We start from the raw sequence: 17,091 nt of genomic DNA, 5'->3' as shown, positions 1-17,091 counted from the left end.
CGTGATGGTCGTCTTGCTGCCCTGTCCGTGTTGTGCGATCGGCTATCGTGACTTATACCATTTTTTGTGATACGTCCAGACATGCATGCAAAAGGTGGAGAGACGCGGATGTTCAGCTCGCACCTAGGCCTGCAAGAAGGACAATCCAGCCTGTTAATGGTGATGAAACGTCACCCAGCCAGCCGAAGCCGGCGCGGAGAGTGCTCTCGCATCTGGTCTTGCAAGATGGAAGGAGAATCCAGTCAACGAGTGGTAATGAATCGTCACCAAGCAAGCCGAAGCCGGGGCGGAGCGTGCAGTAGCCGCGGGTATCGCGATGCTCCTGGTTTTATGGCGTAGCCGATGGCGGGTAAGGGAGTTACTCGGAACTCGGCCGGCAACGTCGTCCCCTTCTCGCTGAGCAGTACGAGAGATTGGGCTATATAAACCCCCTTCGCTCCGCGCTGTTCCTCCCGAATCCTCAACCAGCATCAGCCTTCATTCACACTCAAATACCATCTACAACACAACTCCTCAAGCTTTCAAGTTCTCATCCAACAACCGCCCAAAATGACTCGCGCCTGCTTCCCGGTCCCCGGCGAGCCCAACCAGGCCTACTTCTTCCACGGCGCGACCTACGCCAAGATCAAGTTCACCCCCAGCACGAACGATGACGAGGTCATCTTCGGTCCTACCGATATCGCCAAGGAGTGGAAGACCCTTGTCCAAGCCGGCTTCAGCACGGTAGACGCCGCTCTCCCGGTCCCGGGCAAGCCCGACGAGGTGTACTTCTTCAGCGGCACCCGCTACGTCCGCATCAAGTTCGTGCCCAGCTCCCCCGAGGAGAGCATCGTCTTCGGCCCGGCCAACATCGCCGACCACTGGAAGTCGCTCATCAAGGCCGGCTTCCAGACCGTCGACGCCGCCTTCCCCGTGCCGGGCCACGAGGGCGAGGCCTACTTCTTCAGCGGCGCCAACTACGCCAAGATCAGGTTCACCCCGAGCTCCGACGACGACGTCGTCACCTTCGGCCCCACCAACACGGCCGGCCAGTGGAAGACGCTGAACGAGGCCGCCTTCGACACCATCGACGCCGTGCTGCCCGTCCCCGGCAAGCCGGGCCAGGCCTACTTCTACAGCGGCAGCCAGTACGTCAAGATCGAGTTCGTCCCCAGCAGCGGCACCGAGAAGATCGCCTACGGCCCTGCCCGCCTCTACAAGCTGTGGAAGTCTCTTGCCTGGGGCTGGTAATCAATGCCGTTCTGCGGCCCGATGGTATGGTCGGAAGGGGGCATTGCGTGGACGGACTGGATTTGTTCACCCCATGTCACTTCCTGTACCTAGCCTCTAGAGTAGTGTGATAGCTTTGCTTAGTTGACAATGTAACGAGCACAGAAAAACCTCACTTTGAGGAACAAATAGGCCCTTGGGGTCGTTCGCTGCCAGTGCGAGTGATTGTTGAGTGTGAGGTTTGAGCCAACTGCGCCGTCTTGTCGTGAATTGATGTACATACCACCCTAAGCGACGGAGTCGTGCTACGTGAAGTGAAGATGCATATACAGGGCTGGTCTCTGACTGGGCTAAAGCAACCAACACGTTGTGCAAGGGACCGGCTGCTTGCGAAGAGAGGTGTCGAGGCCCCTATTGGTTCCGTACCCAAGTACATACCGCCAACGGCTTCGTACCTGCAGCCAACAACCTTTACCGATCCACATCCCTGAGGCAAGTATGTACCTCCGTACCTAAGTATAGAAGGCGTTAGTTCAACATGATGATTTCTGGGTTGTTTTACCGAAATTAGAAGATCACCTCTGCAGCACTGGGTCACAACGGCAATTCCACCCCCCAAACAGCAGCAAGGCACACAATAATGCAAGCGGTCAACACCACCAAGGCAGGTCAAATCAACTCAGAGACTCGTGTGTATGTACAGCCCGTGTTCCATGCTCAGGTCAGGTCGACACAAAAAGGCGATTGCGTGCACAAAGAGTATGTACAAAGGTCTGCAGCTCGAATCGAAAAGAACAATGAGAGATTGCGCAAGCCATAGTAGTTCTCCCCCCTTCCCCTTCCTCCCAACGCTAGCGTGTCCATTTTCGCTCCCCCCCCCCCCCCCCACCCTTCCTTGGCTGTGCTCACCAGCAGAGCGTCCTCAGTTGGCGTGCGACCGGCCTCGACTCGGGAGACGGACCGCTTAGGAGACGGTGATGGAGGCGGTGCCGCTGCTCTGGTAGCCCTCGGTGGCGACGATCTGGTAGTTGTGGGTGCCGAGCTGGAGGCCGGCCTGGGTCCAGGCGTCGAAGTGGGCGCCGACGTCGACCGAGCCGGAGGTGCGGTGGCTCTGGCGGACGGACCAGAACTGGTCGAAGGTGCTGGTGCCCTCGATGGACGGCTGGTTGGTCCGGGTCGTCTTGGCGATGGTGTAGGTGCTGCCGTCCTGGTCGATGGTGCCGAACTGGCTGGCCCCCGACGACGGGTCGTAGTCGCCGAACGCCTCGACGATGTAGTACTCGATCAGCGGGTTCTGTGTCCACCCGTAGATGGCCAGGTAGCCGTTGCCCTGCGGGCTGAACTCGCCCTGGAAGTTGATGGTGCGGGCAGAGCCGGGGTTCCTAGAGAGTGGAAATCATATTAGCCAACCCTGCAACATGTCATTGTAGCTGTCGTTCAGGGGTCGCATACCAGCCCTTGCCACCGACGAAGTTGCCGCAGTTTTGCCAGTTGACGCTGTAGGAGCCGCCAGCGCCGTTCTCGTAGTTGACGGTGCCGCCGTTGTCGGTCCAGAAGGAGTAGTAGAAGCCCTCGTGGGTGCCAGTGCCGCTGGGAGTACCGGCACGACCAGCGAGCTCACTCAGCTGGGTCCCGTTGAAGGGGAAAGCGAGGGCGCCAGCGGCGCCGAGAAGGACGGCCTTGACGGAAACCATGATTGCGACGGCTTTGATGAAGCTGGAGATACTGGAGAGGCTGGTCTTTGCGGTGGGCTGGCTAGAGCTGTGAGGAGGGAATCGGATGGGCAGAGGAAGGAGGTGATCGCCGTTCTTATACACCTCGACAACCGTTAGACGCGGCCCTATACCCCCTGCTCCTCTGTCGGCTGTTGAGAACAGGGCCAGGGAGTTCCTCGCTCGCCATCTTTCCCGTGATAGGCACCCGTGTGGACCGCATTCATTGGCGTCGATACTCTCCGATCGTCCTTCAAGATTCGTCACCGGGACTGAGGCGGGCGCAACGGGGGCCGCCCGAGCGCGGGAGTCGACGGTTTGGGCGCTGGTAAACTGGGGCCGGTGACGATCGCCCCCAATGCTATACAGGGGGTCGCATAGTTTCGTCTGGGGTACCGCCGCCTCCAGAGTTCGAACACGAATGAAGGGGATACGAGATTTAGCCTGAATCTCGGCCCACGATGATCAGCACCAAACATCTGGACATGGCCGGCGTCCCCGCAAAAGCAGCGCGGCCTTTGCCGGAACCGGGTCGTCTTGTTCATGGCTGGTTCCGAGATTCCTACATCTAGAAGGTTTGGGGAAGATCTCTGGTTTCCTGCTCGACCCACTCGAACCACACTGGGGCTCCGGCACCAACGCAGCCAAGGAGCCGCTTCCGATGCATGACCAACCCCTGACAACGCTTGTTTCCTGTAAATTGTTCCTAGGCACGCCAGGGCAGCATCACTTTTAACCATCTTCAGCACCCACCCTGAGCCACCTCACTCGCGCCCCAATCCATGCCCTCCGTTCCGGCAGGGACCCCATCGAAGCCATCGAAGAAAAAGCCAAGAAGCTTGGCCACTATGCCGGCTACCATTGCCGGCTTCTGCCGGCGCTCAACTACCGGATTGGGGCGCGCTTGAGGGCGGCTATGGCCGGGCCCACGTGCCATTTCCTTCATCAGCCTGAACAACTCGGCCGTGATCGACGTCCGTGTTAATCCCAACGATGGCAAAAGAGTCGTGAGATACCCGTGTGTAGATCCTGAAACCGCCGCCCCGGTGCTTGGAAACAAAAGCCTGTTGTTTCCTCATTGTGGTCAAACTTGCGATTGGGAGAATCCCCTCGTGAGCAATATGTTGGTCACCCCTATTTTAGGATATAACCCACTTCGTTGGATAGTGGTTTGCCGCCTGCGCGGCCGGGCGCTTTCAGGGCGTCTCGCCTAACGTTAACGGCTCCAGCTTGGCTTTTCCACTTTAGCCGATATTTCCCTGCTGTAACCTCAGACTTACACAGTCGATGCCAGAACGTCATCTCGTCCCCCAACGACGCGAACCCAGCACCTAGTGGCGCGAGACAACCGAGCGCAAGACTTGGGTCGTATCCATGATCACCATGGGATCGCGGATGGCGTGCCGGCCAAGACCCTCTTGCCGGTACTGTTAAATGGACATTTGCGGGGAGTGGTATCGCACCACAGATGGTACTTCGTGCCCACCGTCGGAGCGCGTCTTGCGAAAGGTTGTCGAGAGTGGTTTACCCAAGGTCGTGGGTAGGACTCGAATCGGGTGTAACGTGCCCCGGGTTCTCCCAAAAACGGTAGAGACCGACCCACGAACTGCAGATGTCCACAGTCAACGAGGCGGACAGTGAATAGCCTCGCCCGAACGTCCCTGGAACCTCGTTCCTATCCTGCCTGTAGCACACCGACAAGCCACAAGGGTGGCAGCTTGGGGCTAATACACCCCCAGCTCAACGCCGGCCCGAGGGAAACGCAAGGGTCCCCTAGGAGATGACAGGGTTGTTTGAATCCTGCTCACGCTTCTGTTCGCAGAGTGGGTGGCTATTTGGACGTCACTCGACCATCGCCCGTTGCAGTATAATTATACCCGTTCTACCGTTTCCTTACTGAAGCGGAAACCCGGCTACGGAGACGCGCGGCGGGCTTTTAATATGCTGTCTTCACTCCATCCGGGTTTTCAGATGCCATGTTACTACTTTTGGAATGTTGTATGTATCATGTCTTCCTGCCGACCGACACAGAGCCGAGACCAATAACCGGGGGACGTAATGCGCTGCAATACATCCGGATCGGGAGAACATCCGTCGGCCTCGTCCGGGGGGGAAGACCTCCAAGAGATTGTGTACGGCTTTGTGCCTCATCTGCCCCGATGGAAAGTGGGAACCCGGATCTGGGACACCTCAAGTGGCAAGGTAGGTCGGTACTGACGCGCATGCTCCACGGGTAGTACTGATTAGGAACGGAGGCGTGTCACTTCTACCCCGTCGCATCCTGCAAAACAACGAAAGGCGAAACGCTGATTTCAACCTCAAATCTTAAGCAAATCCCGCAATATGTTCCTACGTACCTCTCCTCTCACTCTCAACCCTGACCGATCTCACCACTCTGGCACTCACTAACGAAGGGCTTGTGCCCGTTCGAGAGACTCCCACACGACGGTGAAATCAGCCAACTCTCGACGACGACTTCTATCCCGTCCCTATTGTGGAGACCGGTTGTGCTATTGGAACTAGTTCCTATCGCATTATCATAATGTTCAGTTCCAACTTTGATCCCTTCACCTCGAAGTCTCTGAGGCGTCTAGCTTGTGTGCTCGGTTCACTTCTCTTTTCACAATACACCCGCCCTTCCAGCCCGTTTCCCTTATTTCTGCGGACCGAGACATTGGGCCTTGAGGGTGCCCCCGAGGGTGCCCCCGATGGTGTGCTCGAGGACTAGCAGAACGTAACCTCGGGCTGTGCGGTACAACAGGAAGCGAGTTCATCTTTGACTATTTGCATGCATTACTACTGTCACAGCATCTCTTCTCTAAAGACCATCACCCCTTCTCCCCGTCGAACCGGGATACGATTCGTAACAGCTGCGGCGCGCCTCTACCATTTTACCCCTAAAATATGCCGGGTTAGGGTTGTCGTCCCGAGGCCAGATTTGACTGGATATAGTAATCTTTTCTCAGTGCCGAATTACTTACCTACCTAGGTACTGACCTCTGCAACTGCGAGTCAAAAGTGTTTTGCCAGCAGCCAGGGACGTACACGCTAACACACCTAGGTAGGTCCCCTCTCTGCTCAACCACCAATGCAACCTTAATACATGACTGCTCAACTAGAGTGGTACCTCGCACCTTAGCTCGCCTTGGTGTGTTGCCCAACCGCCAATTCCATTACTACTACCGAGGTAGCCAAGAATAAATGGCTTTGTTATTGCATTTTTGACTATGAGTATACTACCGACAGGTGGTAACAATACTCCCTCTCGGTAGTATCACTCTAGGGCTCAACGCAACCAGGTTACTTCTCGACTGGACCTTCCCCCAACCCCAGTTTGGGGACATTTTGGGGGCGCTTGAGTGTCATTGGGGTAACCCCCAACCGAGGACGGCAGAAACCTTAAATAACCGCCTTTGTGCCCGATTGGGAGGCCAGCCACCCAAGTTTGGAAGATTGCGTGATCGAGTCTGCCCCGCACATCATGCGCCCTCGACCTGTTGAATCTAACCTCCTTTCTGTACCAAAATGCACTCATACTGAACCCAAACACCACAACAGTATCGGTATTACTATCTGAGAATCTCTAGAGATGTGCTTCATCGAGGTTCCTGTCGTGACTTCGCCATTTGCGAATCTCACTCCCATTTATGAGGTCGACCCGGATGCCGATGTGTTGCTCATTGTTTCCGGGCAGCCACCCAACCACTGGCAGGCTTTGGCACCGCAAGATGGGCTCGGGATACGGTTCAACGTAGCCGATGACCAAGTCAAACCTCGAAATGTCACAACGTCTGTCGCTCAATCGGGTCTGCGCATCAAGGTCTCCTCGAGACATCTCGCTCTCGCATCGCGCGTCTTCAAGAACAAGCTGCAGTTCGGCACCGGAAAAGGCGCGCGGCAGTCAGATGGCCGAATCCATCTCAAGTTGACCGAGGAATTCGACTCCAAGGCTGTCAGCATTGTGATGAACGTAATCCACAGCCGCGGATCCAAAGTCCCCAAGGCCGTGGACCTCGAAACACTCGCACAAATCGCCCTTGTCGTCGACCGCTTCCAGCTGTTCGACGCGGTCGAGGTGTACGCCGACAGGTGGATCACCAACCTCGAGAGCAGCAGCCCCGACACCATCGACCGCGACCCCATCCCCTGGATCTACATCAGCCACATTTTCCGGCACGCGACCATCTTCCAAACCGCCACCAAACTTGCCGCCGCCCAATCCACCGGCCCCATCCCAACCCACGGCCTGCCCATCCGCGAGAAGATCATCCGTAAGCCCCCCCTCCCCTTCCACTCTCAAAACCATCACCACCACCCCAACACTAACCCTCCTCCCAGAACACATCGACACCACCCGCCAAGCCCTCCTCACCCGCACCCTCACCCACCTCCACCACGCCCTTGACACCCTCGCCTCCCCGCCACCATCCCCCTCCCCATCCCCCAGCACCACCACCAGCACCACCACCACCACGACGGCCCCCCTCCTCCTCGGCGAACTAATCCAGTCCCTGCACCCGCACCGCCTCGCCTGGCCGTGCCCGACCGCACCCTTCACCGGCATCAGCTTCGCCGCCGTCGCGACGGCTGTGGAGGCCGGGCTGGTGGGACATCGCGGGCGGGAGCGGGTTGCGAGGGAGAGGAGGAGGGAAAAGGCTGCGGCGGGGGTGAAGGTGGAGGTGGAGCCGTGGTATATGAAGGGGGTTGGTGGGAATCAAAGGGGGGATGGGAATGGGAATGGTGGTGGTGGGAATGGTGGGGAGGGGCCGCGGCCGGGGTGGGGGGTGGTGGGGGGGATTTTCCCGATTACGCCGGTGGCGTCGCCGGAGCCGAGGTTTGGGGGTGGGGGATTTGGGGGGCGTGGGGACGGGGAGGGGGATCATGTGGAGGATGCCGGGGAGTTGAGGGGGGTTGTGGATGGGTTGGAGGGGCTGATGCGGTTCGGCGGTGAGGTGGAGGGGTTGGTGTTGGAGGGGAGGCTGGGGTATTTGCTGTATTGATGTGAGTGTCCGGGAGGGTTGTGGGGTCGTTTATGGTTAAGATGTGAGGGGGGCTGTGACAGAAAAGTGTAGTGTACTTACCTGGTGATTGGGAAGAGAGCCGATGCGGTGTTGGAAACAAAGGGTGTTATTGTGAGTCCATAGGACGGCCGTTTTTTGTTTAGCCTCCGAAGTCTTCTGTTTTATCTGTTTTAGCTAGTCCGTAGCAACCTCCGTTAAGCATCCGTCATCTCAACCAACATTACATATTAAGGAACGAGTAATTAGATCATGTCCGTCATGCGCCGAGTCCGAATATGCACCGAATCCCAATATGCACCGCCGAACCAAAACAAAAGACCCCCCCCCTACTCCCCATCCCACCAGTTCGAATTACCAGCGCCAGGCGCCCTTGCAGTTGCGTATTCCGGCCCATGATGGTTGTCCCCGGGAGACTGACTTCCGAACTGACCGCCTAGTATTGGTACCCCCCAGACTCCTTGTAAACATAGGAAGTGGAAGGCTCGTCACCGCTCGCCTCCCTAACGGTGCCTCCGTCATCTCCGGCGCCGCTTGGATGCTTGCCGGTACCGCTTGTGGCTCGACTGACTTTCGCGGATCCAAGTAGCTCATGGCGTGGTGGGTGTATGCCTTCGGCGGGTGCGTCATCCCCGATCCCATTGCCGCCGGCGGGGGAGCCATGACAGGATTCGGATATGGATCAGTGTCGCCATAAGTCTGTGTCGGGGCTGCCGGGTCTCCGTATGAATTAGAAATGCCGTATGTCTGTGGAGGTGCGGCCGGGTCTCCGTATGAATGGGAAATGCCGTATGCCTGCGGCGGAACCGTAACCGGGTTCGGATATCCGTTGGACGCTCCATATGCCAGCGGTGGCATCATCATCGGGCTTGGGTATGAGTCTGAGGTGTCGTATACCTCTGTCGTGTCTCCGGCGGAAGAGCTGGTCGCGTCGGAGGAGCCCGAGGACCCCGAGGAGTTGGATGTAGAGGGTTCGGTGTCCGTCTCCGACACGCTTCGGGACACTGGTGACGGCCGTATAGTCCTGACCTCTTTCCTCATCCTCGAACCCCGTTTGCACATTTGCACCTCCTTCAGTGGCCCCGTTTGTGCCCGGCAACAGGTGTACCAGATGAGGACTATGGCCAGGGCCACCCCGAGGCAGACTCCAAGGGCAATAAGTCCCGCCGGTTGAGCTTCCTCTGGTGACGATCGGGGTTTGAGGTTCCAAACCAGTGTGGGGGAGGAGGGAGGAGGGAGGGAGGTATGTGGTTGTAATACAGGCATCGTGAGCGTGGTTGTGCTTGTTTTATGATAAGAGAGAGAGACGCCAACTCGTGTTCTTGGCCACAGGTGGTTTCTATAATAGACCCCCTGTTAATTAGTAGCAAACGGGCCAGAAGACAGCACCGTGTTGGGGTTTTTCAAGTCATTGTGTGCCTGTATCATGAAATTGACATTCGGATATCGCCTGAGTTGTCAGGTGTTATCCGACTTTCCCAGCAGGCGAATCGAACATGGAAAAGTCGGTGAGACATGGGCCGGCTCCAGGGATGCTTGGGGACGGTGTTGTCGCCTTGTCACCGGGCGATTTGCGCCGCATCCAGTCGCTTAACAGGGGGGGTTCTGGTATCCAGCAGCCCTGATGTCCAATGCCGGAAAAGTGCAAGTCGGTGGATGCACGACGACTTAGTCGGGACCTGGATTCCACTAGCCGCCGCGCCGGGTGGTTGCCCCGGGCCCACCACGTACCCGCACGGTGCTGCATCGGATCGGATCGCGTCGGATCGTGTGTAGATGGTTTGCATCTTTAGAATGCGTATGCAGTGAAGCCGTTGAGTCTACCAGCGGTCTAGACCAGGCGTGAGCCTGTTCCTCGTATGCCAGCGCATATCACGCCAGGGGTTGCCCTTGGCGGCGAGGCACGGAACCTCGAGATCAGCCTCCGAAAACCGATGGCTACCTCAAGATGATACGCAAGCTGTCGATGTGACTCGGATCCAAAACATTGGCGGGACAGGATAATAGGCAAGGCTGTGGCGATCTCTGTGTGCGACATGGAGGCTCAGCGCCAGCGGACAAGTGGCTGGGTATCGTTGGGCCGCCATCATGCCATGTACCTCATTCGGTTTGGGCTGCAGAAGACCAGCGGAGGATCCCGACAAAAGGACGCCAGTGAATCAATGAGAAGCTGCCAAATCAGGGGTGGCGGCTGCACTGTGGTGTAGTGTAACGAGAATGGAATCGACTAGACCGAGCCGGTGAACGCGTGGCATGTTGACGGTCAGAGGTAAATAGACACCGGACGTAAACCGGGTGACAGAAGGCTCTGGGAGAAATAGATGGAGCGGTGATTGTTGTTCTCTGATTAGCGATGTCCTGAGAGAGATGTGTGTGCATTTCCCTGCAACACGGAAACATGAACACGGCTCCTTCGGTAAACAAACCTCGCTCACATCGGAACTGACATTCTCCCAGTTTTCAACGCCGCATTGTCACCCGAGGATCTCTTCCACATGGTCGCCTTGAACCGTCCAAGCCGCACTGTGTCGCCTGCACTTGATATGATGGTATCGACGGAGCCACTTTTCACCACCGCGCGATACACTTATCAGCTGCACGCAGTCCCGACCGTTGTCTCGAGACCTAGGGCCAATGGACAACATCTTTGATTTTTGCAACCCCGGAGACGGCCAGGTGATCGACCTAGCAAAAGCGCGGGAGAACAAAGCTGTTTTCCATGGCGACGATCATGACCGTTTTGAATCCCCGTCGAGAAATCTGGAGAGGCGTTGTCGACATATTCTTGGACAGCTCCTCGACGTCAGTCAGGGCTTTTCGCAACCTGGTAGGTCGGTACCTGATCAAAAGTACGTGGCCATGCAATCCCGAACGGCGAGCCCCGGCGGAATACTAACAAATTGTTATTAGACTCTGGTGGTACTCTTGTGAGTCTCCGGAGTTTGCACTCTCGTCCGGCTTCCCAGACTCAATGCTCTGCGCAGGATGAAAACAAAACAACGGGAAAAAAAGAAAAAGAAAAGAAAAAGGGAAGAAAAAAAGAATGCAATGCATCAGGGTGGCATCCCAAGAACCCGCAAACTCATGGTCCCCCGACAGCTTATTTTCCTGAGATTTCGTCCCGGTGCTCAATGGTGTTTCGGTGTGACGGAAGTGGTGAAGCTGGGTGACATCGGGCGACGAGACCGTGACCGATGAGGAACCCCAGCCCCCGAGCGAGGGTGTTTTTGTGATTTGAAATGGGAACCGAGCAAGGCTGTGGCTGAGCTGTTCAAGACCATGGAAGCCGGGAGCGGCCCGGGGCTGTCGCAGCGCTGTCCCGCAATTCCGCCTCGCGCCCCCCTTCATGGATGCCACATTCCGGCTGTTGCACCGCATTTTTGGTTGAAGTGCGCGTGGGCGCAAGCGCTGCTGCCACTGGACAGATTTCCCCAGGTTCGCTCGGAAGCCCTAAAATTGCGACCGAATGGGGCTCAGTGCCCTGTGTCTCAAACGGAACCGCTAAACACGGCCCCCAGCTGAGGATGGTTAGGGCCGGTGGCCGGTGAAACTCATCAGGCCGGTCTCCTGAACCGAGGAAGGGTGTGGTGGTCATGGCGGAGAAGCACCATCTCAATCGTTTCCCTTTGTGGATAATAGCATGCAGCTGGAAGAGGAAGTTATTTTGAGGTTTGCGGCTGAAGAGTGAATCGGGTACTAAAACCTCGAATCTTCCAACTCCCATTCCTCCATTTTCCGTACCTTCCCCCCACCATTTGAGTGACAGTCAAGTGCTGGACCGAAAGTACCCGCAAAACAAGCATCGCCATCCGTTCATTCCAGTTCCCACCCGATTGCGGGTCCGAAGCGGGAGGCGCCGCCCACCATGCCCCCAGCAGAACAACCACCTTTGAATTTCGGGGCGCCTGGACCTTCCTCACGCGAAAACCCCAACACAACAACATGGTTCGAAAATTATTCGGATAATGGGGCTCCGCCCGCATACACCGCCCAGGACAGAAACAACGCCGACCCCAGCTTGACCGCCGCATTTGACAACCTCCAGTTGCCCACTAACCCCGTCAACCCCGAGGTCGACACATGCCTCGCCCACCTGAAGTTGTTATTCGCCTTCCAGTGGATGAAGGAGGATGTTGGGTTTACCGATGGGCTCTGGGGTCTGTGGGACGATCTCGCCGGCCCCATCGACCCCGTTCTGAAGCGACGGCCTGAGAAGAAGCCCGAGAAAGGGGCGGGAAATGATGGTGAGGCTGCGGCCCCCGAGCCAAGCGTCGAGGAAAAGATGCGAAACAAAAACCTGGAAATCCTCAGTGAGATTCGTGAGAAGCGATGGGCCCTCTTTGTCGCCAGAGCCGTGGACCGGTACGAGGCCTGGTGGCAAGCCATGGCGGCAATGACGGGTGCAAGCCCGCTGAAGGAACGCGACATGACCCCAGACTCTTTTGCGTACACGTTGTTCCCTTTTAACATCGACGGTACCGTGCGCTGGGACGAAAATATGCTGCCGCCGCTTGGTGAGTTTCCCCTTCTTAGACGCTCCATATCTCACGCCCATCGCTGACGAACGGCACAGACGTCCTCATGGTTTGGCACACTCATATGCTGAACCCTCGCGCATTCCTCGAAGACTGCATTCGGGCTGGCATGGGGAGCTTCTGGGGCACCGGTCTACCGTGGCACGTCGTCGACAAGGCCATCGACACCCACTTTAATTACAACGTCTCAGCCGAGTGCAAGCGTCGCTGGAGTGATGACACCGGTCGTGCTTGGGACAACGCCCAGGACCCGATGGACAAGACCATCCCCTGCCCCCGGTGTAGCACGGCAGTAAAGATCCCATGGACGAGATTCGTCGAGGGCTACCAGGACGGCCCGTCTGACCGCTCTGGCAGCGGCTACGGTGACGGAAAACTTCGATACAGGTGCCGAGTCTGCGACATTGTGATTCGCAAAGAGCTCCTCGCCGTCCACAAGTTTATCCGAGACTACCACGATCTCACCGCCGCACCCAAATCCGAACGGCGTCCCATGCCGGGAACGCTGCTCGACCCCAAGACGGGGATTCCCACCACAGAGTCAACCACGGGCGCCAAATCAAAATCAGACCTGCCAGCCCTCACGTTTCCCAACCGGATATTAAATACCTGGAGTATTTTTGGGAGTTTTCAATGCCCAAGACTTAACACGTACTACGACCACGCCGGCCCCACGATGCACGATGTTCGCAAGGCCCTCGAGGAAGTGCTAGCGATCGGGAAACACATCAAAAAGGTCGACGGGGTAGAGTCGTCCGGCCGGTACGTGCTGCCCAGTGTATCGCGGATTGCCGTCCGCAAGATGATGTCGCGGTACTGGGAGAATTTTAGTCCGTTCGCCCTGGACCTGGGTGGTGCTGTCATGCGCCAGGGCGTCTTTGGCGAAAAGATGTGCAAGCTGGACTGGTTGCACAGCCCCTCGGCCCAGAACACCATGGCCCGGCTGCTGACCAAATACGACCGGTTTCTTCAAATCATGGCCAAAAACCCGAAAAACATTACGGTGCCCACGCTGGACGTTGATCTTGCCTGGCACACCCACCAGCTGAGCCCAAGCTGCTACTACAACCACACTGTGGATCTTGCAGGGCGGTTCATCGACCACGACGACAAGATCGCCGACCACACGCTGAGCAAGCAGTTCGAGTGGACCAGCAAGGTGTACCAGGCCTGGTTCGGTGAGGTGTACAGCGAGTGCACTTGTTGGTACTGCGAGTGTAAGTCTCCAACGAGCCGCCGAGACCCGAACCCAACACTGACCATTCCAGCCATACGCGCCTCTCACAGCAGCAGCCTGGGAAAGGTCCTCGGCATGTCCAAGCACGACAAGAGTGCGGTCCCCATCGCCCCCAGAATTCCCATCCCCATTTGTAAACTGACACCAAGTGAGCAGTCGCCGAATCCTTCCACGCCACCGGTGCCGCCGCTCTACGTATGTTCCCCCAACCCTCCCAACGACCCCCTAACACACATCCCCCCCCCCCCCCCCCCCCCCCCCCCAACACACACACACACACACAAGACACAATCCTAACCCACCCCCTTCCAGACCCACCCTCCACAGGCGCGCACATCTCCGCCCACCCCGCCGTCCAACCCCACCCCGAACAACCGCAAAGCTCAGTCGCCTACCTCACCCAGCGCCTCGCCGAAGCCCACAACCGCCAGCTCGGCCTGGCCTACGCGCGAGCGCGCGCGCGCGCCGAGAAGAAGGGCCGCCCGCCGCCCCGCCGCGACGACGAGGTCTACTACGACCACTGGGGCTTTCCTTACCTCTACACCGCGCCCTACGCCTACCCGCTGTGGTGGACGCCGGGGCTGTATTATGGCTGGTATCCGGGTTATGTGGTGGCGTGCGCTGCGGGCGTGGCGGCGGGGTGTGCCGAGGGGACGTGTGGCGGGGGGATTGCGGCGGGGGCTTGTGGGGGGGCGGGGGTGAGTTTTTTTTTCTTTTTTCTTTCTTTTCTTTTTCTTTTTTTTTCTGTTTTCTTTTCCGCTTTGGGGGGGTTTCGCAGCGTGTGGTGTTTGGGAGAAAGATATGCTGACTTTGTGGCCGTTCCATAGGGATGTGGTGGTGCTGATGCGGGAGGGGCCGGCGTCGGTGGAGGATGTGCAAGTGGAGGTGGAGGTGGAGATGGAGGTGGAGGTGGTGACGGTAAGTTCGACTTCGTTTGCCTTGCTCGTGCCGCAACACCCGGTTTCTAGAATGGATTCTGACCTGTACACAGGCGGAGGAGGCGGCGGCGGCTGTGGAGGTGGCTGTGGTGGTGGTTGTGGTGGTTAGTGCGGCGTCCTTCGCCCTTCGAGCGCAAGCCTTTGGATACGCTCTCGCTCGCGGGGTGGGTGTTTGGATATTAGGATGTCGGTCGGCATGGTCTTGCGCAGCACAAACGAACAGCCTCGCCGGAGCAACGGAAGCGCCGGTCGAATTGGGGGCTGCGATATTGTGCCTTGATTACGAGCGACAACGGGATTCCGGGTTCTTTGGTTTGTCCTTGCTTTTTATCGAGCGAATTCACACGAACTTAATCTGTACTTTGTTCCAGTCAAGCACTTGCGGGCCGAAGGGTGAGCTCTCGTTGCTGGGTGTTTTGACGCTAACTATCGCGCCTCCTAACAGTCTCCTGCTTGGCATTCGCGTGGTCAAGTATATGCTTAACCTTTAGCGAACGTTCTGCCCGGTTCCCGCGACAAATACCTTGTGCCTCTTTTGCCCCCACGGGGATCTCTCGCTTCGCCATGGGTTACCACGCACCACACGGAAAAGCATGCGCGGGAGCCCGCAAAGCATCACGTGGAAATTCCGCAGGAAATGGCGCACGTCTTCCTGTCGAGGGGGGAGGTGGCGCCGGTCCCAGGCTTCCGGGTCCTCGGGCCTTGCTTGTGATACTGCAGCAAGGTCGCGTCAACACACAGTGTGAGACACGCCGTACCATTCAGTTGGGCCGATCCCGGGAGTGTGGTACGCAAGATTGTTAGCTCCCGTGCCGCAAGCGAATGGCCGCTGAAGAGCTGCCGCCATTGGTCTGGGTGTCGCTGCCAAGTTGCGGCGCGCCGCTTGGCTGGGTCGGGAGGTTTCCGATCTCCCCGAGGCTCGCAACTGGACAGTGACCGGACAGTGTTCATCCCAGGATCCATGAAGGCTCCCTTCGTTTCTGCAAAGTCCCATGTTGCCTTTTTTCGGCATGCCGACGGGACGGCGCGCGGACCGCCAAGTTAACGCTGGAAGCCGGCAACTGCTGGCCGCCTTCAGGGGGCTGACCCGACAGTCTGGTTTTCACACGCCCCTCTCATGCATCGTTCCACCACTCCGGGACCATGTTTGCGGGAACTTGCTGAGTCGGTGCACAGTCTCTCGCCGGCCGCCTGGCTTCAAATTACCAGGGGCCGCATCCCTTGCACAGATTCCGGGGTTATCAGCTTCCCCTCGGTTCTCCCGCACTTCTCTTAAATTTGTATTTCTCTCACATTTTCTTCAGCAGGTCCTTTTATTTGTATGTACTCGCCATCGGCTGCCCTCAGCATGGCGGCCTTTGACCCCATCGAGTTCTTCGGGATCGGGCACGGCCGAGACATTGCCATCCCTCGGCACACAAGGGCTGGAAGTCAAGATTCTATCAGCCTCTCCTCCCCGGAACCGACGTCGCACGCTACTTTACCAACGAGGCAAGTCGAAGGCATCTACACGATACAGCTCCCTCGATGCTAACTCCCATCAGCGACTCAGAACAGCCCTGGCTCGCTCAGTTCCAATCCAGGCCCATACTGAAAGAACCAGAGCCCTCGTTTCACCGCACCTTCGCCGACATCACCCCGGAAAGCTCAGTTTACATACCAGCCTCTAGCGTCGGTGTTCCCTTAATCGAATCTCCGAATGTCTCCGTCAACTCGAGCTGGGCATCGAACCTGGACCGGCCGTTCTCCATTGGTCGATACGTAAGCAACCACGAGCGCCATGAAACGATACTGCTGTCCCTGTCGGCCGCTCCTCGCCGCCCCATACCACCCATTCCTGATGTTTCGAACACTTTGCCTCCCTCCAACAAGCCCGGAACAGAAGAGCGGCTCGGCCCATTCGAGATCGAATCCGCGGAAAAGGGAATTCCTAATGACAGCTCATTGCACCGTTATTTGACAGACATTCAACCCCATGAGCTGCTCTCCGTTGCTCTCGAACAGAAGAGCCATCATCCGAGTGAAAGGAAAGCCCAACGTCCACATCAAGACAGCCAAAAGACGGACGCCTCCATCTCTCTGTCCGCTACCTTAAGCGGAGGAGAACAGCTCGAGCAGGTCGACGTCATCCCCTCACCCACCGAGGTGATGCGCAGGTCGTATGTTTTCCCACTCCCCTCTCCCGTCCCAGCCCCTCTTCTGACATTGCCCTCCCCAGCCGCGAAATCCAACAACAGCGGGCCGCCGGGCATCCACGGTTGTACAAAATAAAGCGACTGAGGTGCAACGAGTCACCACCCGAGGGACACAGAGACAAGATGGCAAGGCGACGATGAACGTAGACGCAAGCTTGGGTATGACGTAACAGGATTAGGCGTCATCGAGCATTGGTTCCTGTGTTTATTTGAGGCTATATAATAACTGAATCACCGAGTTTGATTC

At 57.6% G+C, this 17,091-nt stretch overlaps 6 protein-coding genes across 6 annotated transcripts; 3 read left to right on the top strand and 3 right to left on the bottom strand.

Annotated features, from left to right (window-relative positions):
* Positions 1–482: 482 nt before the first annotated feature.
* On the top strand, positions 483–1,366 carry B0H64DRAFT_351120 (Hemopexin-like domain-containing protein). Its single transcript, XM_062801453.1, has one exon. It carries the CDS (start codon positions 550–552, stop codon positions 1,228–1,230), a length of 681 nt encoding a protein of 226 aa, XP_062663292.1. The 5' UTR covers positions 483–549; the 3' UTR covers positions 1,231–1,366.
* Positions 1,367–2,173: 807 nt separating this feature from the next.
* B0H64DRAFT_469959 (endo-beta1,4-xylanase A) lies at positions 2,174–2,945 on the bottom strand (the record flags this gene model as incomplete). Its single annotated transcript, XM_062807811.1, has 2 exons — positions 2,662–2,945; positions 2,174–2,591 (listed from the first exon to the last, which is right to left on the bottom strand). Exons 1-2 carry the CDS (start codon positions 2,901–2,903, stop codon positions 2,174–2,176), a joined length of 660 nt encoding a protein of 219 aa, XP_062663291.1. The 5' UTR covers positions 2,904–2,945.
* Positions 2,946–6,364: 3,419 nt separating this feature from the next.
* Positions 6,365–8,188, top strand: B0H64DRAFT_469958 (uncharacterized protein). Its single transcript, XM_062807810.1, has 2 exons — positions 6,365–7,192; positions 7,260–8,188. Exons 1-2 carry the CDS (start codon positions 6,511–6,513, stop codon positions 7,919–7,921), a joined length of 1,344 nt encoding a protein of 447 aa, XP_062663290.1. The 5' UTR covers positions 6,365–6,510; the 3' UTR covers positions 7,922–8,188.
* A 105-nt stretch (positions 8,189–8,293) lies between these two features.
* B0H64DRAFT_314076 (uncharacterized protein) lies at positions 8,294–9,205 on the bottom strand (the record flags this gene model as incomplete). The annotated part of the gene is made up of 2 exons (XM_062800188.1): positions 8,294–8,836; positions 8,969–9,205. 2 exons carry the CDS (start codon positions 9,203–9,205, stop codon positions 8,294–8,296), a joined length of 780 nt encoding a protein of 259 aa, XP_062663289.1.
* Positions 9,206–10,249: 1,044 nt separating this feature from the next.
* Positions 10,250–11,438, bottom strand: B0H64DRAFT_379132 (uncharacterized protein). The gene is made up of 2 exons (XM_062802626.1): positions 10,837–11,438; positions 10,250–10,732 (listed from the first exon to the last, which is right to left on the bottom strand). The coding sequence occupies exons 1-2, from the start codon at positions 11,315–11,317 to the stop codon at positions 10,530–10,532; spliced, it is 684 nt and encodes a 227-aa protein (XP_062663288.1). The 5' UTR covers positions 11,318–11,438; the 3' UTR covers positions 10,250–10,529.
* A 16-nt stretch (positions 11,439–11,454) lies between these two features.
* B0H64DRAFT_351109 (uncharacterized protein) lies at positions 11,455–16,920 on the top strand (the record flags this gene model as incomplete). Its single annotated transcript, XM_062801452.1, has 8 exons — positions 11,455–12,453; positions 12,513–13,691; positions 13,743–13,805; positions 13,868–13,906; positions 14,024–14,351; positions 14,539–14,629; positions 14,730–14,920; positions 16,146–16,920. Exons 1-8 carry the CDS (start codon positions 11,805–11,807, stop codon positions 16,918–16,920), a joined length of 3,315 nt encoding a protein of 1,104 aa, XP_062663287.1. The 5' UTR covers positions 11,455–11,804.
* Positions 16,921–17,091: the final 171 nt, after the last annotated feature.

The sequence above is a fragment of the Chaetomium fimeti genome (assembly GCF_033439085.1).
Source record: "Chaetomium fimeti strain CBS 168.71 chromosome Unknown B0H64scaffold_1, whole genome shotgun sequence".
In the NCBI taxonomy this organism is placed as follows: Eukaryota; Fungi; Ascomycota; class Sordariomycetes; order Sordariales; family Chaetomiaceae; genus Chaetomium; species Chaetomium fimeti.
This window is presented reverse-complemented; position numbering and strand designations above follow the sequence as displayed.